The sequence below is a fragment of the Cornus florida genome, unplaced genomic scaffold (genome assembly GCF_030987335.1).
Source record: "Cornus florida cultivar Cherokee Brave unplaced genomic scaffold, ASM3098733v1 CherokeeBrave_3.0.0_Hap2_Chr08, whole genome shotgun sequence".
In the NCBI taxonomy this organism is placed as follows: domain Eukaryota; kingdom Viridiplantae; phylum Streptophyta; class Magnoliopsida; order Cornales; family Cornaceae; genus Cornus; species Cornus florida.
The window spans coordinates 43,214,928-43,230,967 of record NW_026775578.1 but is presented as its reverse complement, the minus strand read 5'-3'; the positions used below and the strand labels follow the sequence as shown (position 1 = coordinate 43,230,967).

The 16,040-nt window shown below is 33.6% G+C and overlaps 1 protein-coding gene across 2 annotated transcripts; it reads left to right on the top strand.

Annotated features, from left to right (window-relative positions):
• The first annotated feature begins 638 nt into the window (after positions 1–638).
• LOC132271515 (AMSH-like ubiquitin thioesterase 3) lies at positions 639–8,732 on the top strand. 2 transcript variants are annotated; one of them, XM_059772912.1, is made up of 11 exons: positions 640–1,253; positions 4,441–4,505; positions 4,594–4,669; positions 4,765–4,962; positions 5,270–5,364; positions 7,032–7,137; positions 7,215–7,261; positions 7,475–7,805; positions 7,933–8,026; positions 8,122–8,184; positions 8,368–8,732. In XM_059772912.1, the coding sequence occupies exons 1-11, from the start codon at positions 1,137–1,139 to the stop codon at positions 8,391–8,393; spliced, it is 1,218 nt and encodes a 405-aa protein (XP_059628895.1). In that variant the 5' UTR covers positions 640–1,136; the 3' UTR covers positions 8,394–8,732. The 2 variants fall into 2 exon arrangements, with proteins under 2 accessions (XP_059628894.1, XP_059628895.1); XM_059772911.1 differs by having other exon boundaries at positions 639–1,253; positions 8,122–8,732.
• The last annotated feature ends 7,308 nt before the right edge of the window (positions 8,733–16,040 follow it).

Below are 16,040 nucleotides of genomic sequence, written 5' to 3'. Positions count from 1 at the left end.
GGGGAAAGAGAATGAATGTGTGTGTGAGAGAGATAAAGGACTTACTAAATCGAATATTCAATCATAAAGCTATAAATCACTATTATACCAAAGCCATGTATATTTCTTGAACATAATAAAAGAACTACTAGATAGTCTAACGACTCAAATCCCTATCCGATACTATAACCCTAAAATAAGAAAATATTCCTAAAAATTACCCTTGGAAGTCTTTCGCCAAATTTTTTGCATATCGCATGTCTCGTGGAGCGCATCATGATCAATATCATTGGTACGTGAGAATAATTGATTTAAAATGACTTCTAAGTATTGATACAAGCATACTGAATAGGGCATTATGATTGACAAAAGAAGATTATTCCAATATTGAATAATTTGTAATAGCTCAAATCTGTAAGAATAATCAGATGTTTGAATTATTTACTCTTCCACCTATCCCCTTTGAAGGAGAGTGCCTTAACCTCCAACTCCTAAATTGGAGACTGTGCTGGTCGTTTCAGCTTTTTAAGATGAGTAATAGGCAGGAAAAAGGTGGTGCTTGAAACTGAAAAAAGGTCGAAGAAAAATGAAAATCAGCACCATTCCTATTATTTCTTACCCTTACGAGGGCTTATGTTGAAGGGCTAACGAAGGGGCAGCATATAATGTTGGAATAATGGAACAACATATACTTCCTATTATTTAAGGAAGGATACTGGACCTTCTGATTGATTTTGAGCGTAAAAATGGTGCAAATCAACGAGAAAAGGATTTGGATTTGAAGTTTGACTCTTTTTAGCTGAATATAGAACTCCTTTCATCCCTACGCAGAAGTATTCTAAAATGTATCGTCTTGAAACTAGTTGAATTTCGCAAAACTGAATTTATTCTAATTTTATATATTGATTTGACCTAAAATTGGGATAAAATTCATGAAAGATTTATATGTCGACATATACGTATAAACATAGTAGAAGATTGAATTGAACTATAGAATCAAGCCTATTTTTAATACGATGAGTTTTACTTAGCGGATACGTCCAGACCATCGATCTCTCAATTTAATTGGTGTTTACGTCGCCGAGTGGAACGACTCCGTTTACCTCTGCCGTGAACCCTCCCGGCACCACAGAAATCCCGGCTGTTCACGCCGAAAAATGAGGCCGCTTCCGGAGAATCCGTTCAATTTGAATGCGGTCGCTCGAAAGATCGACGTCGACAATCGAATCGCTCTCCGCAATTACTACCGAATCGCCGATGACCTTGTCAAACAGGTTCGGTTATTTGTATATACCTGTTCGATATTCAAATTCTTTATATATCTCTGTTTTTCATGATCATTGTTTAATGGATCTGATTTGATTTAAAAAAGTTAATTTAGTGCAATTTACAAGTGTTCAATTTGGTTTTTTAGGTTCAATGCATTCATCTTCCCCTTTAAAAAAATCATTTTCGTTCTTAAAAATAAACGATACAACGGTTGTGATGCCTCAATAACTTCTCGGTTTCGCTGTGAAGTTCTGACTGAAGAAATTTTGCTCCAACCTAGCAACACCATTTAAAAAAAAAAAGAGAGAGAGAATAAAATAAAATTAAAAGCATCTTGCTATAGTCTAAATTTGACAGTTTGTTATCGTTATTTGTAATCGAATTGTTGTAAATAATATTAGATAGCAATTGATGTGTTTATTTCAAAGTGAATGAGTATGCAATGTAGGAGGTTAATAAGTTTCAGTAGAATGAGATTGTTTGCTACGAGGACGAGCTGGTTTGCTCCTTCCAACAACCTTGATAAACCGGACTTGGTAGTATGTGTCATTCGGTGAATGTAAGACTTTTAAGGACAAAGTTGGGGAACAACGGAAATATGACATTCAATGTTGAATTTTGCTAATGCACTTACATCTGAAGTGTCTTGTTACCAGCAGCATGTACATGTTAGACATGGTTGTAAAGTTATGTTCATAGTGGATTAGCTTTAAGTAAGGACATGTTTTCTCATTTATAAAGTGACTTATTTCAAAGTAATTGAATTTTTTCAATCTGTTAAAGTGCTTTAAAAACGCTCCAACTTTTCTTATTTAGATTGTCATATAAGTATGAACTAATATATATATATATATTTTTTTTGATAAGTAAAAATAATATTAAAAAAGGCGTTCAAAAGGAGAACGCATCCCAATTACAAAAGTGGAACCGGAGCTAAGGCCCCAAAGAATCCAGAAAAGTAATTAAATCATATGAAGAAGAACAAAAGCTCCTCTTCACATAATTGAAGAGAGAACGAAGAATGTAAAGTTTGACCGTTTCCGTAGGCGATTCTTTTCCTTCAAACATTCTGCTGTTTCTCTCCTTCCAAATGCATCACCATACGCAATGTGGTACAATTCTCCAGAACTCGCGAACGTCTCTTCTCACTCGACAACCTCTCCAAATATGAATCAATTCCTTAGTAGATCGTGGCATAACCCAACACATACCAAACAACCCAACAATAAGATTCCAACAGTCAATCGCCACAGGGCAATGCAAAAGGAGGTGGTTAACGGACTCCTCGCCATCCTTGCATAGACAACAACAATTAACTATACAATTGCCCCTTTTTCTCAAATTATCAATTGTCAGAATCTTTCCCCACACAGCAGTCCAAACAAAGAAAGCCACCCTAGTTGGAGCCATAGACCGCCAAATAGTTTTCCACGGGAAGTCTCGATTAACAAAATTTGACAAACATAAGAACAAAGATCTAACTTCGAAACGACCATGAGAAGAGGGAACCCAACTTAAAACATCATTACCTCTACCAACGCCCTCCTGTCGATACAGAAGATCCAAAAAAACACATACCTCGTCCATCTCCCAATCCTGAAAAGAGCGCCGAAAATGCACATCCCATATAATCCCGCCGCTATCAAGCCGATAGCAGTCGACTATGTAGGCGTGTTTATTAACGGCAATGCTATATAATCTTGGAAAAGTACGAGAAAGTGACTGATCCCCACACCAGAGATCTTCCCAAAACTGAATGCAACGTCCGTCATGGAGTTTGAATCTGATATGAGCCGAAAAAACATCCCATCCTTTCCGAATAGCCTTCCACATCCCTACTCCTCCCGCTAGGGTAACCGGACGCGTAGACCAACCTCCAGCCTCTTCGCCAAACCGACAAGAGACTAGCCTGCGCCATGGTCGATGTCTTTCCCTCCCAAATCTCCATAACCACTTACCCAAGAGAGCTTGATTGAAAGGAACTAAACTTCTTATACCAAGTCCACCCAATTTCACAGGCTTACAAACATCCTCCCATTTGACAAGGTGGTACTTGAACTCATCGCCCTTACCACCCCAAAGGAAATCCCTTTGAATTTTTTCAATCCTGTCTGCAATGGAACAAGGGATTTGGAACATAGAGAGAAAATAAGTGGGAAGGCTCGACAAGGTGCTCTTTATAAGAGTAACTTTACCCCCTTTTGACAAGTATTGCTTATTCCAACCTGCTAATCTCTTCGCGTACCTGTCAATCACAGAATCCCAACTCCCCACTAAACTAGAAGAGACCCCTAGGGGCAAACCAAATAAGGAATAGGGAATGAGCTCACTCTGCATCCAAGGACTGCAGCTAAAGAGGAAATATCCGGAACATTCCCTACTGGGACGAGCATACTCTTTGTCACATTGACTTTTAGCCCGGAAACTGCCTGAAAACAAGTCAGAACACACCTCAAGTGTCGAAGTTGAGACACATCAGCATCACAGAAAACTAGGGTGTCATCTGCAAAGAGTAAATGGGAAATCTCCATCTGATGGTCTAAATCTCTACCCACTCTGAAACCCTTAACAAAACCAAGGTCCTCTGCCCTATGCATCAGTCTACTTAACCCCTCCATAACAACAAGAAAAAGGAAAGATGACAAAGGATCACCTTGTCTTATACCTCTAGAGCAACCAAAGAAACTGGCGGGAGAGCCATTCACAAGAATTGAAAACTTGACAGACGAAAGCCAGGTCTCAATCCATTTCCTCCACTTACTTCCAAACCCCATTCTTTGTAACAAATAGAGTAGGAAATTCCAATTCACATGATCATATGCTTTCTCAATGTCAAGTTTGCATAGAACTCCAGGAATACCACTCCGCAATCTGGAATCCACACATTCGCCAGCAATAAGAACTGAATCAAGAATTTGTCGTCCGCCAACGAAAGCGTTCTGGGAATCCGAAATAATTCCATCCATAACTTCCTTCATCCTTAAAGCGAGCACCTTAGCAATGAGTTTGTAAATGCAGCCCACCAAACTAATAGGACGAAAATCCTTTATATCTGAAGCACCTCCCTTTTTTGGAATAAGGGCATTGATTTACAGTAACTCAATTTCTTAAGCAACATAAAATTGAGCCTCTCTTTTTTTGCTGTTTTCTGATGTAAATTACTTTATTTCTTGGCATATCACTTGTGTCCAGGCAAGTATTTATCGGGGGGAAAGGAATATTGTAGACTTGTATATCATACTTCTTAGGTATTCAAGGTGAGGAATGAATGTTGCTGTCAGTTTTTTCCATATTGCTGAATTTATGAGACATATGGATGCATGTGCTTATTCTTCATTTTCCCAGTTTGGTGTCTGAAACAATACCATTCCATCGAGATTACCAGGTTTTTCTTACAAAAGAGAGAACATATTACAGGAAGGTGAGTAGGGTGTACCTGTTTTCGTAGCTACTCTATTTATATGTTTCAGATTCATGGTGACACGGCATCTTCTTGCTGTTATGTTGTTGTTTCAGAAACTGTTAGCTGTATTAGATGAGCTTGAATCTTTGAAGCCAGAATTCGACCGTCGAGTGAATGAAATGAACAAAGCTTTTGCAAGAGCTCAACACTATCAACTTGATGGCCGAGAAAGAACATATGGTTCAGATGCATTTTCTCTGGAATGGCCATCTGTCAATAGGGAAGTTTCTTTGAGCATAGATAATAACCAGGTATTTAGCCAGTACATGGTGTTTTAAAGTCTTACTTATGTTTACTTTAGAGTGTTATGAACAATTCTTTTTCCTTTTTCTTATTTTATATCCTTCAATGAGTGGTTCTTTTAATATTTAATTTTTATGGATTCATTTGCTATGCATTTATTTATTGTCCTTATTCCTAGGAGCATATCAGTTATAATGTCTGCTAAGTCGTCGTGTCCTTTCTTTCTTAATTTAATTTCAGTCATTATGTTTTCCAAAATTTTGTTCCAAATTTTTTTTTCCTCCTCATTCTTTTTCTTTCTTCTTGTGGTCTTAGCCAGTTAGGATGGCGCTTTTGTCTTCACGGATGCAAAACAATGGTCAGACTCGGGTTTTGCCATCAAATTCTATTGACATGCAGTTCCAGAAGCTGTGAGTACACTGTTCAATGGTAACATCATGTTTTAGGGTTTTGAGGCCTGTAAATAATGTTCGTTGGCTTGTGCTTTCTATAATACTTGTTAAGTTTGTATTTTTGGAAGTTGCTACTGGAATTTGTGGTCTTTATATGTCATGGGTGAAGTTATAGTCATCAAACGGTGATTTCTCTATCCTATTCCATGAGTGCCACTATCCTTTATGGCTTTTGTTGTCTTCACTTACTGTGTGACTGCCCATTTCCAGAGTACTCTATGTCTCATTTTGAGAGAACGGTCCTCAATGGTGTTAACTAAACTCAAAAGATTGTGTTGAATGCATGTCTAGGAGTGTTTGCAAAGTGTTAATGTCCGATGCAGACATAGAATTTTGTAGAAGTGTCTCTGTTTATGAGTTTTGATTTTTCTGTTGGACAATGAAGGATCAATGATTCCAGCTTTAAAATTTATAGCATATTGCAACTTTTGCGAGTTTGTTTTTAATTTTCAGGAATTAGTTTAAATGCAACGGTATGTTGTTTGTTATTCAGTTAATGACAGAGGTTTTTTTATCAAGGGATTGATCGTGTATGTTTAATTTGGGATATCTTATGGAGAAGGTTGGTGGAGGGAAATATTGGAGCAGTTGGGTGGTTGGGTTTGGAGGGATTACAGGAATTTTCTGCGGTTGGTCTTATGAAGGGGTGGTGGATCTTTTAGGTCATCCTAGGTTCGTTGTTGGAATTGATGTATGGTATGGGAACATAGCTTTGAGAGTTGAATACCTAGAAGGCTAGAACTATGATGGAGAAAAGTGGAGATGCACTTTACAGGTATAAGAATGTTTCCGAGAATGAAGCTTTGATATGGCACATGTTAGATGATATGCAGACACTTGGGACCATGCTATTTTCTTTTTGAGTCATGCATGGTTATACCTTTCGTAATCTTTTAGGTTATATGCTACTAGATGAGTTTTTTACTCCATCCTGTACTATTTTTTCCATTTTTACAATTTCAAGTTTGCAAGCATTGAATGCATTGTAAAAGTGAAAGTAAAAACTTTCAAGACTAATCCTTTGTTCAAAATTTCATGCTAGTTGTTGCATTCAAATTCAATTAGAAAAGTGTAATATAGGAATCTTACAGCAATCTATAATTTGATTTTTTGAAGTGTCCATCTATGCTGGACATCCAAAAATGGAAATATGGCGTGACAAATAATATGCAGAAAAAAGCACTGTGTTTTAGAAATCAAGGGTATTATTATAATTTGTAGGTTTTCTCAATTATAAGCTGTAGTTGCAAGTCCTGGTGCAGTTCATGTTATGTTATTGGGTCATGGTATATGGTCTATACTTTATGGTTGGTTTAGATGAGTTCCATTAGTGGAAGGTATAAATTTTTGTTTTTGGACTCGTACTCCTAATTGGGTTCAGAGATCTCCAGAGACTCCACCAGCATATATAAAGGTGTATGTCTGTATTCCTTCGATTTGTATTTTTAATTTCTCTGATAGTTGCTTTTATCTAAACTGCGTACAAAATATTTTTGCACGAGTTTGAAGACGATTAGGCTGTATCTTGTTGATACTGATTTGTAAATGTGAATTTAAAATTTTAAACATCTCTGTTTTTTCTAATTCTCGGAAGGGTGACATTATGGTACATGGTTGACATGCAGATCTGTTAGTCTACCTCTTCCCAAGAAGGAAACATTGTCTAGACACTCAATTTTAGGCCCAGATGGTCTTCAAGGTCGGTGGCTGGGTCCTAGTGCAGAGATAAAGGTAAAATTCATTCATGGCATTTTATCTAGTATTAAATTAAAATTCCTTGAATTGATCAATTCCATTATGTAATACAGGTTCATTATCCAAGCAATATGGACTTAACTGCAGATGAAAATTCAGGGTCAGGACTTCAACAAAACTCGATGATTCCTATTTTAACCTGCAAATTCTTACTTATTTTATTGTACCTGGTTTGAGGTCCTAGTTAATATTCTTTTTGTAGCATTTGAGAGAACTGCCTCAAATATTGCTCTTGATACTTTATGCTAATTATATTTTTCTAAAGTTGCCTGCTTGTAATATTTTTTTTATCTGGTGTCACCTATTGTTATAGTCTGAATCAGGCTGGACAATACGACATCGTGGCAGTAAAAGATGGCGATTTGGAAGTGAATAGATCTACCATGGAATCAGTGCTCTCCTTAGATGATGGTAGATGGGTATCTCCTTCAGTGGATTCCTGTCCTCCATTTAATATTGAAGCAAGGAGAAATTATCTTCCACTGGGCAATATCAGGCAACCTTCTCCACCTCCTGTGCTTGCTCAAGTACAACCAGATATTGTTCCAATCTCCCCGTCAAGAGTTACGGATCCAAAACCCGGGCCTGCGAATCCATCCAAGGATGAGATTCCTGGTTCTAATTCTTATCAGCATTTACACATTGTATGCCTTGTGCTGATTTTTGAGCTACAATTTTTTTGTTAACAGTTGATGCTGACAAACTTCTTTAATCTTGCGTATTTATGTTGTTGATAAATGTGATGTTAATATCATTTTACTCCTATTGCAGTCGGTAAAGATGATGGAAGATTTTTTGAGATTGGCACAAGCAAATACAGCAAAAAACTTAGAAACATGTGGTGTGCTTGCTTGCTGGCTTACTGGTAATTAGCACAAAGTTTCTGAAAATATGAAAAAGCTGCTATCTTTGATTTTTTATAAGTGTAATTTCTTATGTTCTTTTTTATTCTGTCTGTAGAAAAACAGGGTATTCCATATTACTACACTTACAATCCCAAAGCAGGAATCAACTTCAGACTCGGTAAGAAAATAGTTCTCACATTATTAGTTGGTTCAGTTTTATTGGCCTTTTTTTAGTTTCAGCTTTTTATAATTTCAAATTGTTTTTCTAGTTTTCTTAATGCTGCCATTTTGTTTTTTATATTTATTTTATATATATGTTGTCAACTCTGAATGCTGATTCTTGTGACTGTTTGAGGAGAAGGAGGTTTCAGCATCAATGATATTTAAATATATCCTACGAAAGTTCCTATCTTCATTTTCCCAGGAGGATCCTTTTGGAGGGAGAGGTATATCCTATGAAAGTTCCTATCTTCATTTTCCCAAGAGTACCCTTTTGGAGAGGTTTATCTGTGCTTTTGCCACTGAGGCAAATACTAAGAACTTTTTTCACTGGTTAAATCAAAGAGTTGCTATCCTGTTTCTGAGTTTTCTAAATGAGGCAGATAGGGTGTGAATAATGTGTTGATAATTCTAATCCCACTATAACAAGTGTTAAAATACAAGCTTGCGCTTGACTTCATGGTCACAGAAATCCGAGCAACCATTGAACTAAGGCTCTAATTTAATTCTGATACCTTATTGATCATGCATTGGCAGTTTTTATTTAATATTATATTGATGCATCGTTTAATGTTCAGTGTCAGACATTGAATGAAGAAGAAATATTCGAGGTTCAAGACAAATTATCCCTTTTCCATGGTCACAAGTAACACATGCCCTACAACTGCGCTATCACACCACATCCAATATAATATATACTTTTATATATATATAAATAATAAATTTGTCATTGAATAAATAACAAAATAATTTAATAACTTATTATATACTTTATCTAATTTATTGATGGAGTGGGGATTTGAACTTGGGCCTTTGGCCACAAGCAATACATGCCCTACCACTGGGCTATCACACCACATCCAATATAATATATACTTATATGTATATAAACAATAAATTTGCCATTGAATAAATAACAAAATAATTTAATAACTTATTATATACTTTCTTTTTTTAATTTATTGATGGAGTGGGGATTCGAACTTAGGCCTTTGGCCACAAGTAACACATGCCCTACCACTGGGCTATCACACCACATCCAATATAATATATACTTATATATATATAAATAATAAATTTGTCATTGAATAAATAACAAAATAATTTAATAACTTATTATATACTTTGTCTAATTTATTGATGGAGTGGGGAATCGAACTTGGGCCTTTGGCCACAAGCAATACATGCCCTACCACTGGGCTATCACACCACATCCAATATAATATATACTTATATGTATATAAACAATAAATTTGCCATTGAATAAATAACAAAATAATTTAATAACTTATTATATACTTTCTTTTTTTAATTTATTGATGGAGTGGGATTCGAACTTAGGCCTTTGGCCACAAGTAACACATGCCCTACCACTGGGCTATCACACCACATCCAATATAATATTTACTTATATATATATAAATAATAAATTTGTCATTGAATAAATAACAAAATAATTTAATAACTTATTATATACTTTATCTAATTTATTGATGGAGTGGGGATTCGAACTTGGGCCTTTGGCCACAAGCAATACATGCCCTACCACTGGGCTATCACACCACATCCAATATAATATATACTTATATGTATATAAACAATAAATTTGCCTTGAATAAATAACAAAATAATTTAATAACTTATTATATACTTTCTTTTTTTAATTTATTGATGGAGTGGGGATTCGAACTTAGGCCTTTGGCCACAAGTAACACATGCCCTACCACTGGGCTATCACACCACATCCAATATAATATATACTTATATATATATAAATAATAAATTTGTCATTGAATAAATAACAAAATAATTTAATAACTTATTATATACTTTCTCTAATTTATTGATGGAGTAGGGAATCGAACTTGGGCCTTTGGCCACAAGCAATACATGCCCTACCACTGGGCTATCACACCACATCCAATATAATATATACTTATATGTATATAAACAATAAATTTGCCATTGAATAAATAACAAAATAATTTAATAACTTATTATATACTTTCTTTTTTTAATTTATTGATGGAGTGGGATTCGTTTGGCCACAAGTAACACATGCCCTACCACTGGGCTATCACACCACATCCAATATAATATTTACTTATATATATATAAATAATAAATTTGTCATTGAATAAATAACAAAATAATTTAATAACTTATTATATACTTTATCTAATTTATTGATGGAGTGGGGATTCGAACTTGGGCCTTTGGCCACAAGCAATACATGCCCTACCACTGGGCTATCACACCACATCCAATATAATATATACTTATATGTATATAAACAATAAATTTGCCATTGAATAAATAACAAAATATTTTAATAACTTATTATATACTTTTTTTTTTTTTAATTTATTGATGGAGTGGGGATTCGAACTTAGGCCTTTGGCCACAAGTAACACATGCCCTACCACTGGGCTATCACACCACATCCAATATAATATATACTTATATATATATAAATAATAAATTTGTCATTGAATAAATAACAAAATAATTTAATAACTTATTATATACTTTGTCTAATTTATTGATGGAGTGGGGAATCGAACTTGGGCCTTTGGCCACAAGCAATACATGCCCTACCACTGGGCTATCACACCACATCCAATATAATATATACTTATATGTATATAAACAATAAATTTGCCATTGAATAAATAACAAAATAATTTAATAACTTATTATATACTTTCTTTTTTTAATTTATTGATGGAGTGGGCCACAAGTAACACATGCCCTACCACTGGGCTATCACACCACATCCAATATATTATATACTTATATATATATAAATAATAAATTTGTCATTGAATAAATAACAAAATAATTTAATAACTTATTATATACTTTCTCTAATTTATTGATGGAGTGGGGATTCGAACTTGGGCCTTTGGCCACAAGCATTACATGCCCTACCACTGGGCTATCACACCACATCCAATATAATATATACTTATATGTATATAAACAATAAATTTGCCATTGAATAAATAAACAAAATAATTTAATAACTTATTATATACTTTCTTTTTTTAATTTATTGATGGAGTGGGAATTCGAACTTAGGCCTTTGGCCATAAGTAACACATGCCCTACCACTAGGCTATCACACTACATCCAACATAATATATATTTATATGTACATAAACAATAAATTTGTCATTGAAATAAATAACAAAATAATTTCATAACTTATTATATTCTTTTTTTTTTTTTTTTTTTGTTAAATTTATTGATGGAGTGGAGATTTGAATTTCGTCACAAGCAACACATGCCTTACCAATGGACAATCACACTACATCCAACCTAATATATCCTTTTATGTATTTAACCAATAAATTTGTCATTGATTAAATAACAAAATAATTTTTATATATGTGTGTGGGGTTTGTGAGGGTTCTGGTAATGGTTTGGAGTGCACGAACTATGGCTAAATTAATGGCTAAAATTCGTGGAGTGATGTCAAATCCTGTGATTGTTTACGAGACCGTTTTGGGTTCTACAGTAACGTTACTCTTTTTGGTTTCACTTTTCGTATATTTTGATAGATTATTTGCAACCCAAAATGGTCTCTTCGATATAGCAATTGGGTTGTTCAGCGTTTGTTGCAGGTTCTTACTCGATTGGATTCACAAAGAAGCCGACGACACCACCACCACGACAACGACTAGGAGGAGTCGACTGTTACAACTTGTTTCTTGAAAGTTGAAACAAGGCTATTGCCTTCTCATTCTTAGTCTGGATGATATTAGAGAAATATATTTATTTTTATTTTTTTCCATTTTTTTTTTATTTTTAATTTTTGATATTTTAAACAAGAAGAAGGATCTACATCATGTGATTCATGTTCATTGTTGTATCATTCATTAGTTGTTTTATGATTACAATATTAGGAATAGTATCAACATCCATTCCCTTACTACAAATTAACATAACATATATATATATATATATATATATATATATATTATAATTATTTTTTTAAAATAAATTAAGTCAGTGTAAGAAATTTTACAATACCCAACTGGTATTTTGGCACCACGGTACCTCTTTTTTCCAGCGGTGGGTTTCAAAATTAATGAGAAGCTTTTATTATGATAAGTTTTAATCTAGCAGAGTACCATGTGTCAAAATAAATGTTAGTAATGCAGAATTACTAAAAAATTATCTCAATCTAATAATTTAGGGAGAATATTACTCTTTATATATATATGTATATATATATAAATAATTGAGTAATGCTATCATGAAGTAATCTCATGATAGTTTTCATTAGTTTTCTCAATTATATTGTTGTGTACATTTATTCAAATGAAAATCTAATTAAATTGTGGCTAATTTTTTTTTTTACAAATAAATAATTTTAGTACTGGCTACGAGAGGATGTTACTTGCAATATTTTTGTGTTTAAAATGTCATAATTTAAAGAAGAGTTCATGAAATCAACCTGAAAAAAATGTCTTTGTGTAGACTCTATTTGCAATAGTTTAGAAAATTACTATTTTGTTTTTCATCACCATTAAATAAATAAATTTAGCATTCATATGCCTCGTTTTGAAAGAAAAATAGAGTTAAACTTAAAAAAAAAAAAAAAAAAAAAAAAAAAAAAAAAAAAAAAAAAAAAGGAAACGAGGAAGAAAAGAAAAGCCAATACCATGGACTTGATCTTTGTTTTTGAAAGAAAAAGGCATGCCTATCAACACTATTATTTTCAGTCTAATCAGCACGAAAATGTAGAAAATCGAACAAAAAATCATATAACATAAAAGAAAAAAGAAATGCTGGGAAAGAAATCAAGGTACCAATCAGAGCATTCTAGTGTACGCTTCAGTGCTTTAACCCAAAAAAAAAAAAAAAAAAAAAAAAAAAAAAAAAAAAATTGTATATACTTCAATGATAGTAACTTAATTTCTTCCACTTATCCAAGTTCCTAGATTTTTATTTATTTATTTATTTTTATTTTTTTGTGAAGTGAACAATATAATACTTACAAATTGTAAAATTTTCGGTTACTATTAAGCAAATTAACTAGCACAATCTTGAATACCATCGGTCAGAGAAATTTTTTTATTTAGATGTTTTTTTAATAAATTTCTTTATTAATGATCTAAAATTACCATTTCAGAAAATATTATTGTTGGGCATTGAAAAAGATACAAGTGCAACGGGTTCATGCAACTGAAAGAGAGAATTGTTTGCCTAGATCGAAAGTATCATAGCACGCGATTTAAAAACTTAAATTTTAGAGAAGACATGTGATCTAAAAAGAGAGAATGAAAAAAATAGGATTGATGTGAGGATCCCATTTATTTGGTACAAAAATATATTATTGAAAAATATATATTTTATGTGAGATTAAAGATATAACAAATTTTATATTAATATGTTATGAAATAATTAAAATATGTTAAGAAGTAATTGATTAATTATGCAACTCAATATTTAATTAAATAATATAATAATATTATAATATAAATAAATAACCTAAACATTATGTCCCTATAATAAACTTAAATAATACAAACTTTCACAGTAGACACCTAAGTCCCTACAACACAGTAACAATAATACAAAGTAGCTTTCACGTATACAACAAAAAAATTTCCCTGTTTTTTCGTAGAATAATAAGTCAATGAAGTCTAAACACAGACGTGGTCTTGATACGGTACGACATGAATACAGTAATACATATAATTCTACAAAATTAAGTCACTGAATAAATAATAAAAAAATTTAATAACTTAATATATGCTTGTATATAAAAAATAAAAAAAATAAAAAAATTTTTGCTCATATGACCAACATTTAAGCTTAGAAAACTGAATGTCTTTTAATTGAAAGTTTGTTTTGAGAAATTCAAAATTTTATTTTACTTCTTTCGCTATAGTACTGAAGTACACAATATCACCAATTTTGTGATAAAAATTTTGACCAAAATTTTTAATATATTATGAACTATTCCAAATTAATATAAGTCGTCCCAAACATAATATAGATCCAAATTTAGATATCAATATTAGAAAAATAATATCATTACACTTTCCAAATAGACCCTTAAGTCCTTGTTTTTGTTGTCCATTTGGACGAGGTTACAACGTAATGACCCAGCTGTGGTTTCGGGCTCATACTTTTAAAAGGGATGTCATAGCCTCATAGGTAATGTATGTGAATAAATTATTGGGTTTAATTTAGTTACACCCCCTGTGGTTTGTCCAATCTTCAAAGAGACCCCCCACATTTGCAAAAATTCAGTCAGATCCTTTACTTTTTTTGATACACATCAGTGTCCCCCTCAGTTAACGGTCAAAGCTGATCAGAGATACTATTTACTGGCATCAATAAAAAAAAGTAGACGAAATGCCCAAATTGCCCTCCAAGGTTATGTTTGGCTATAGACTTGATTCTTTTTTAATATATCGTTTAAGTCTTCTTCCCCGTCGATAAAAACTCACCGCCCCTGTTAATGACCAGCCTGTTCCACCATAAGATACCTTAGGTAGACATTTTATATACAAATCCAAAAGAAAATAAATTAGAAAAAACACTTATTACAGAGAGAAGAGAACAGAGCACCCACAATAGTAGCAGCAGCAGAGGCCGAGTGATGATCTTCATCACCGACAAGATCCTCACCAGCCGCGACTCATTGGTAGCAAGATATTCAAGATCGCCACTCAGTACCACCGACTCGCACTCCTCTTGAACCCTAATAAGAACAAGCTCGCCTTTGTCGACAAAACCTTTAAGCCCATCTCAGATGCCAGGTTGTTGAACTGACTCTCGGTGGTAAGGAGTGTGTTGACGACGGCGAGGATTTAGTTGGCATATTCGAGGCCTGGGTCAGCCTCGCTGGCTCGGATCACGAATTTCTTGCTGCCAATGAGGTCGCGAAAATAGAGAATTTTTTAGTTTCATAACCTCCATCCCACCATTTTGTCAAATCCGACCCACAATAATTCAATTTAACTCATCAATTCAACCATTCTTATCAATATATCATTGAAATAATCTAATAAAATCATCAATTCAACCATATGTATCCATCAAGCTCGCGGATCTGATTGAGAGCATACTCGATCTAGTACTCATTCTCTGGTATTGGGTGTCTGAATTCAATGAAGAATTGGGGTAAACTCGTCGGTGACTGCTGCAGCTTCGTCCACTTCAGTTTGTACCCTCTAGGATCTTGGTATCGGAAGTTGTACATCTGACTAAAGCTCATCGGACCGTAACCTACTGAAATTGAAGTTCATCGAAACTAAAGCTCACGGTTGGGTCGATATATGTCCGTTTTCTTCCTAGTCTCTCAAGCTCCATGCTCATATTAGCAGGTCGCTAAAACTTTGACATTGAGTCGCTGAGACTCTTCGTGCTACTTTGACTCCTAGCAATTTTGTAACCTTAACTTTACTATTGAGATATGAGGGATGAGAGAAGATTAGCTGACTGTTTGGTTCAACAAATAAAATTAATCTTGGTGGGAGTTATAAAATATATTGTTTGGTCAAGTGTATATAGGAAAACGACAAAAGAGTAAATTAGTCATTGCATTTATTTATTTGTTTTTGTCAGCCGATAATGTCTGACAAGGGTCTGATTGAATTTTTACAAATATGTGGGGGTCTTTTTGGAGATTGGACAAATCACAGGGGGTTTAACTGAATTAAACCCTAAATTATTTTACCTTCTATAAAAATAATAATAATAATAAAAATCAAAATGCAAAATTGGATTAGAATATTGTTTATTTTAAAAACAAAACAAGACAAGTATAAATAACATCAATATTTATATAATATT